This window comes from Ceratina calcarata, unplaced genomic scaffold (genome assembly GCF_001652005.2).
Source record: "Ceratina calcarata isolate Rehan_Ccalc_2016 unplaced genomic scaffold, ASM165200v1 scaffold586.2, whole genome shotgun sequence".
Lineage (NCBI taxonomy): Eukaryota > Metazoa > Arthropoda > Insecta > Hymenoptera > Apidae > Ceratina > Ceratina calcarata.
In genome coordinates, this window is record NW_017177087.1 from 169,224 (window position 1) to 176,375 (window position 7,152).

Here is a 7,152-nt window from a genome sequence, read left to right on the forward strand (position 1 = left end):
ATTTTTACAAAATTACACGTGCCTCGAAGAGAAATAAAAATTATATTTCAATCTCTCTTTCGAGTTCCTCTGGCTAGAAATTGTTATTGAACTATTGCATTATTATTAACAATATTCATGATAATAGTGTCAATATCTTTCTGATTAATATTAATCAAATAAATTCGATTTCTTTTCGATTCTGCATGCACAATGCACATTCCTTCTCTCATTAACTTCTTTAATTAAAGCCCGAACCGCCCGGGCCGGGCCTGGGATCGCTGGGATCTGTGATCATTCTCCCTTGTATATATTACAATTTCTCGTTACGTTGTATTTTATCATTATTATAATCTCGCTACTTAGTGTACAAAATGTCTGAAGACCACAGCCTTATTAAATATTTCCTAAGCGGCGGTTTTGGCGGCATATGTACTGTCGTCGCTGGTCATCCTCTAGATACGATAAAAGTAAGGTTACATCAATTGTTTGATTGATACAGAGAAAAGAACGAACAAGCTATCTAAACGATTTTATGCACGAGATTAGGAACGCCATATGCCATTATTTACGTGAATTCTGTTCAAGTCAACAGTGCACTTAGTGATAACAATACAATAGTAAATTGCTTATTAAAAAAACGAATTATCAGTTAACAGAAACCTGTGATTCATAATCTGCAAGTTAGAATGTCAGAGTATTTTATTTTGATTAATCCTCTTGGGATTTAATAACAACAGTTATCCGAGGATAAATAATTACAAGATTGTATGTAAAAGATAATCCATTTTTCAGCTATACCTAAAACTAAAGTTGTTAGTAGGATTTAAATCCTATTTAACGCTTAGGATTAAACTAGTTTTCCCAGAAGAGGATTGGATCTAATAATGGATATGTTAGGTAAAAATGAACATTGTCTACGACAATAACTAGACATTATATACAAATATTTGGTACACAGAAACATACTTTTCTGTTTTTCACTTTTACTTTGTTTACTCAGTTTTAATTAAGACTCGAATTCGTCAAAGAATACAAGAAAATATGTGTTGCATATTCGTCTATGATTTCGATATTCGATATTTTCCTATGATTTTTAATATTATTATTATTCTTGTCTGAAATGTTCTGAAAACAGTATTGGTTTTAACAGGTCCGCCTACAAACCATGCCCATACCAGGCCCAAATGAAACACTTTTATATAATGGAACAATAGATTGTGCTAAAAAGACAATAGCACGGGAAGGCATACGTGGTTTATATAAAGGTTTGTATATGTCTAATTATTTTATGTTTTGTTTATATTAAAAGATATTTTTATCCTTGAATTCTTATAGGAATGGCCGCGCCCTTGTGCGGTGTGGCTCCGATATTCGCTATAAGTTTCTACGGATTCGGGCTTGGTAAACAGTTAGTGAGACAATCCGATAATCAAGAGCTGACGCCGCTGCAACTGTTTTACGCTGGTGCGTTCAGCGGGATCTTCACGACCGTTATAATGGCTCCCGGTGAGAGGATAAAATGCTTATTGCAAATTCAACAAGGGGATGCGAAGCCGAAATACAGTGGTCCTATAGACTGCGCGAAACAACTGTACAGAGAAGGAGGGATCAGAAGTATTTACAAGGGCACCTGTGCCACTCTTCTAAGAGGTAGGTAAAACCGTTTACTTACAGTAAGGATCCATTGATTTTTTCTGTCTCCAAGTAAATAAGGCAGTTCTTAAAAAGCCCGTCCGTCGTTTGCTCTCACGTTTCTAATTACTAGACTGCGGATCTTTATCCAAATTATACCATTTGTAATATTAATGTAGGAAATGAAATCGAAATATGCATTTCACTTTTGATATTTTCTGTGTGTGAATGTATTTTTTATATTTTCTGTACATATAACCCCCGCAGTCTACTAATTACACATAGTTCTAACTAAAAATTATACATTGTCAAAGCAAAATCATTTTGTGGGAAAGTTAAATTTTCTTGTATATACGTGGATCATTTGGAGTTAAAAGGGAACGTATTTAGCTAGCTGATGATGTTATCCTCGTAACTGTCCCTTCCCGGTGAAATCTTCTTCGCACGTCTTCTCTTCAACGTCCGGCACTGCAAGCCGCCTTTTCGTAACGCGTAAAAAACACCCCAATTTTTCAACCGCTTAGGTGTCGAGCATCTCGGTGCCGTTTCTCGCCATCTATTCACCTGTTTTAAATTATTTAAAGAATTCGATTCGTTAAGCCATTCTCGTCTTGTTTAATTAACATTTACACTACTCAAAAATTATGGCATCACGAAATTTGGATCGAGAATTATCCAGGTTTATAAGGTGATAATTCAGCAGCAAATTATCGTAGGACGATGATTTTTCTTTTAAACTTAACCTTGCTATAATTTTGTTGAATAGTATATTTCGGACTCACCAATTGAGGGTTCCATGTAACCATGGAACAAGTACAGTCCCACGGATTTCCGTCCAGTCGTAGAGTAGTCAGTTGCGATTGGTGACTGGGTGCACGTAGCGTTTTGAAGAAATCTAAGGGAAGCGAGGTCAACTTGTTCTTCGATAGAATAACTTCCCTAAGCTGTCTCTGCTGTTGTGCCGAGAATAAACCGGGCGGTATGGATTCCAGTTCGTTGTTCGACAGATCTATCCGTTTCACGTTTTCTAAACCGTAAAAAGCATCCATGGATATCCTTCGAATGTGGCAGTCGCTCAAATCAAGATCGATCAATTTGATCAGATCTACGAACGCATCGAATTCGATGCTCGTGATGTTCCCCCTTGTCTTCAATTCAATCAACTCTGGCATTCCTTGGAACACGAACCGTTCCAGCATCGGTATTTCTAAATTATGTAAATGCAAGATTTCCAAATTACGCAATCCCAGAAAAGAGTTCTTTTGCAGATATAATTTCGAGTCACCACCCAGATAGAGTTTCAGCGTCGTGTTCATTATTTCAAAAGTACTAGAATTATAAAAAACAATCTATATCAATGAACATTTCATGTGCTAATTCCAAAGAACTATCTTTACCTTGGAAATATAGACTCCAAAGGATTGTTCCTGAAGTCAGCGATTTTCAGTATCGGAAATGGTGGGAAGGACAATTCCGACAAGAAAGTTAAATTGTTCCCTCTCAAATCGAGATCCTCCAGCATTAATAAACCAGCCAGATCGACGCTTTTTAGCGTTAACAACTGGTTGCCCGCGAGCGACAGCACTTTCAAATTCGGTGTACCGTAAAAACAGAACTCGGGGATGAACTTCAAACTGTTCTTCTCTAACGATAGATGAACAAGACTGTTTAAACCATCGAACATATGCCATGATATGTCTTTCAAATCGCAATCGTAGATTCTTAGATGAGTCAAAGCTCCCAGCCCGGCGAAAAGTGCAACAGTTTCCCTGTAGCCTTCCATTTCCTGTTTGTAAACGTCGTACGGAAGTATCTCCTTATCCTCGTTTTCGCCGCTGTTTTGTTGACTCAGAAATATCAGTCTGTGTCCCGTGCTTTGACTGACATTGTTCAGTAGTTGTTTATTTCTGTTCCCGTCGTCGGTGCTCATTGGTTTCACTACGAGATTGGCTTTATTCTTCCTCGTCGGGCTCAAGCTGGTCAGTTTGACTCTTTCCAGATTCAAGTAAAGAAGATTCATCCCTAACGGATATAGAGAATCAACAGATAACAAGATTCCTCCTTCCTTCTTTTGCAAATTATTGTGCAGAGGTTCGCTGCCTTGTACGTCCAAAGATATTAAATCCGTGAAACGTTGGAATGTCGCAGACCGCAAAAGGATCTCGAAATCGGCAATCGAAACGGACTGAAGTATCGTGAACACCTGAAGTAAACTTGCATTAATAGTAATCGAAAAGGATATCTATGCCCATAAAATCAACCTGGATGTCTGATGGTAGTTTGTCTAGCAATTCTTCGTAGTCTTCGGTGACGGCGCAAATGGCTACTTTTAGAAATTCAGGGATCATCGAGTTGTCTACATTTGATCCAAAATCGAAGTCTCCATCGTTGGTCGGATTCTGCGAAGGAAATAAAGTATTCGGCGTATCTTAATAGGCGAAGATGAAACTTGTTTTCAAACCTGATCCTGATCGGTTTTGGTCCATCGGTGTAAAGGTAGATCGACGAACTTCTGGACCTCGCAGGAACATCCTGGTGGACACTTCACTTCCCAAATATCGCCGATATCGATCACCTGCCCAAAGCACTCGTTCTAAACATATTATTCAATCGTTAATTATTCAAACTAAACGGCACCCTTAATTGCAAGAATTTCTCACGCCTCCGTCTTCGTTAAAAAGAGGAGAAAATGTGTACCAGCAGAGTGAGGACGAGGATGAAAGTAACCGTCATAGTTCGTACGAAAAATTGCGATGAAAGAGAAGGAAAGAGAGGAATCTAGGAGCCAGTGGTGATACTGGCTCGATTCGAAGGAAACTGAATTTTGTTAACTGTTATCTGTCTGCCTTGATGTCTCCCTATCAAACAGGATGCCTCCTATCTGGCAACCTACACGCACTATTCTTGCTTTATAATTATAAATAACGAGTGCGACTAATGATGCTTCAATCACGTACATTCAGGTAGAACGACAATTTTTTATTCTCATTTCAGATGTTCCTGCCAGCGGAATGTATTTTATGACGTACGAATTGTTAAAGAAGTGGATGTCCACTGAAGACGGTAAAGTAGGGATAATTCAAACAATTGTAGCTGGCGGCTTCGCTGGCATTGCGAACTGGATTGTCGGAATGCCGCCTGATGTGTTGAAAAGTCGTTTACAAAGCGGTACGCATAATTTAATCCTAGCATAGTTCGTTAAAATTGTTATATGAACTCCGTTGATTTTGTTTAGCCCCAGAAAATATGTACAAACGAGGAATTCGTGATGTGTGCGTGTGTCTATTGAAGGAGGAAGGGCCAAAGGCTTTGTACAAAGGATGCGTACCTGTGATGCTTCGCGCGTTCCCAGCGAATGCTGCATGCTTCCTTGGCTTCGAGGTCGCCATGAATTTCCTCAACTGGGCGATGCCCAACATGTAAAACTTGTACATAGTACATGAAATACATAGTAGGTGGATCACCCTATATATACATTTTTGCTCATAAGTCTATCTAAACTTACGTTGTTACCAGAATCTTTATTTTTATTTCAGTATCAATAACTGAGAGGGTGTCACGTTTATACCGTCTTATTTTGAAGCAATCTCTGTTTCAATGTATACAGTACTGAAGATTTTTTACTATAAATTCAAATATGAAAGGAATTCTTTCATGATTATTAACGGAGAATATTTCTTTAGGATAGTATTAAGTATCATATTCCTAAGGTTTATAAGACTACGCCTTCTACAATGAAAGTATAATCATCACATCCAGTGAAAGTACCAGCTCTAACTAACATGGACTGTCTTGCATAATATAGACGACTAAAAGATATTTGTATAATGGCACTTGACAATGATCTTTAACAAATGTCTATCATACTGCAAATGGATTTTCTCCCAATTTAAAGTTCGTGCTGTTATACAAGTTAAAAATTTAAAAATAGCTTGTAACAAACAATATTATGTCAGAGAGAAAAATTTTCTCTCCGATTATATCTTTGTATTACTTTTTTTTATTGTTGAATCTCTATTTTGTAACTCCATATATTTTTTATAGCAGCAAATAAAAACCGATATTGAACATGGAATTTTTAATCATTTGACATCCAAGGAAATTTATGAGAGGTTTCAAAAATTTCAGGGCAAGGTCCGATCGAGAGTTTGATGTCGTTTGCCAGGAAACTCTTGTTCTTATCTTATCCTACTTGTTGAATCGGAAAACGTTCCCAAGCCCATTAGCGCGTTAACCTTCTCCAGCGTATTGACAGAATCCGTAAAGATCGTAGCCGAGTTTTCGACAATTCCTCGAAAATGTTATTGAAATCGGTAATTTTAATTGGCGGTCCTTCGAAAGGTTTGTTCTCTAACATTACTAATATTCTTAACACGAATACTTCATTGAGAGAAAATAATATAACCTTCGGATAGTATCAGAATGATTCTACGTGTCAAAGTACGATAAGTAAATAATGTTGCCCTGAATAAACATATAATTGTTCAAATTTTTTTATTAACTCCTCTCAAGAATCACTCAAAAATAATTATTACCTTTTTTGTAACAAGGAAACACCGGTCAGATAAAAATCACTTTAAATAAAAATCGAAGTTTCGTCTAATTGTAATTAACAATAAGAATAAATGCATGAATAAGTATTAAAAATGTATTTTCTGTAGGAACTAGGTTTAGACCCTTGTCATTGGATATACCGAAGCCGCTGTTCCCGGTCGCCGGACTCCCAGTGATCCAACATCACATAGAAGCCTGCTCCGAAGTTGATAATCTCAGCGAGATACTGATCATCGGATCGTACTTAGCCAGCGATTTATCCCAGTTCATCCAAGAGATGACGAGCATGTATAACATAACTATTAGGTATCTCCAAGAGTTCACACCATTGGGAACAGCTGGAGGCTTGTATCATTTTCGTGATCAAATAAGATCCGGAGGGCCAACGTACTTCTTTGTGATGAATGGAGATGTGTGCGCTGATTTCTCGTTACAAGAAATAATCGACTACCACCAAAAGAAAGATGCATTGCTTACTATAATGGCTACCGAGGCAACGAGGCAGCAATCCTTGAATTATGGGTGCATAATTATTGATAAGGATGGGGCGGTCGCTCATTACGTTGAGAAACCGTCGACGTTTGTCTCCACTTTGATTAACTGTGGGATCTACGTCGCCTCCCTCGATATTTTTCAGACGATGGCTGATGCGTTCTACGCGGGGCAAAGTCAAGAAAACTCTGTGTAAGAAACATTTAAAAAAATGTTAACTCTTATCGATAAATTTCAATCGAACTTTCTGGCAACAGGCAATTCAATGGTAACGGCAAAGATCCGGCGCACATATCTTTAGAACACGATATTTTAACGCGATTAGCTGGAACCGGACGTCTGTTCGCTTTGCCTATAATGAGATGGTGGTCTCAAGTTAAGACCGCAGGTTCCACGATATACGCTAATCGCCATTACCTGGCTCTCTATAAAGCAAAACATCCGAATCGTCTCGCCTCCCCGGTCAACGGGCCTTGCCAAATCGTTGGTGAC

General features: G+C 38.1%; 3 protein-coding genes across 5 annotated transcripts in view; 2 read left to right on the forward strand and 1 right to left on the reverse strand.

Annotated features, from left to right (window-relative positions):
* The first annotated feature begins 210 nt into the window (after positions 1-210).
* Positions 211-5,682, forward strand: colt (carnitine/acylcarnitine carrier protein colt, mitochondrial). 2 transcript variants are annotated; one of them, XM_026817574.1, is made up of 7 exons: positions 358-449; positions 775-879; positions 1,133-1,247; positions 1,318-1,632; positions 4,609-4,782; positions 4,850-5,065; positions 5,151-5,682. In XM_026817574.1, exons 3-6 carry the CDS (start codon positions 1,148-1,150, stop codon positions 5,035-5,037), a joined length of 777 nt encoding a protein of 258 aa, XP_026673375.1. In that variant the 5' UTR covers positions 358-449; positions 775-879; positions 1,133-1,147; the 3' UTR covers positions 5,038-5,065; positions 5,151-5,682. The 2 variants fall into 2 exon arrangements, with proteins under 2 accessions (XP_017888073.1, XP_026673375.1); XM_018032584.2 differs by lacking the exon at positions 775-879 and having other exon boundaries at positions 211-449.
* Positions 1,815-5,031, reverse strand: LOC108629745 (leucine-rich repeat-containing protein 15). Of its 2 annotated transcripts, none has more exons than XM_026817573.1 (6): positions 4,943-5,031; positions 4,076-4,207; positions 3,876-4,013; positions 3,012-3,817; positions 2,397-2,943; positions 1,815-2,178 (listed from the first exon to the last, which is right to left on the reverse strand). In XM_026817573.1, exons 1-6 carry the CDS (start codon positions 4,976-4,978, stop codon positions 2,005-2,007), a joined length of 1,833 nt encoding a protein of 610 aa, XP_026673374.1. In that variant the 5' UTR covers positions 4,979-5,031; the 3' UTR covers positions 1,815-2,004. The 2 variants fall into 2 exon arrangements, with proteins under 2 accessions (XP_026673374.1, XP_017888071.1); XM_018032582.2 differs by lacking the exon at positions 4,943-5,031 and adding an exon at positions 4,312-4,576.
* Positions 5,683-5,760: 78 nt separating the features above from the next.
* The window catches only part of Gmppa (GDP-mannose pyrophosphorylase A), a 4,886-nt gene continuing 3,494 nt past the window's right edge, over positions 5,761-7,152 (forward strand). Inside the window, 3 exon segments of the mRNA XM_026817575.1 lie at positions 5,761-5,955; positions 6,276-6,852; positions 6,918-7,152. Of these exon segments, the coding sequence (XP_026673376.1) occupies positions 5,913-5,955; positions 6,276-6,852; positions 6,918-7,152 (855 nt within the window). The 5' untranslated portion in view covers positions 5,761-5,912.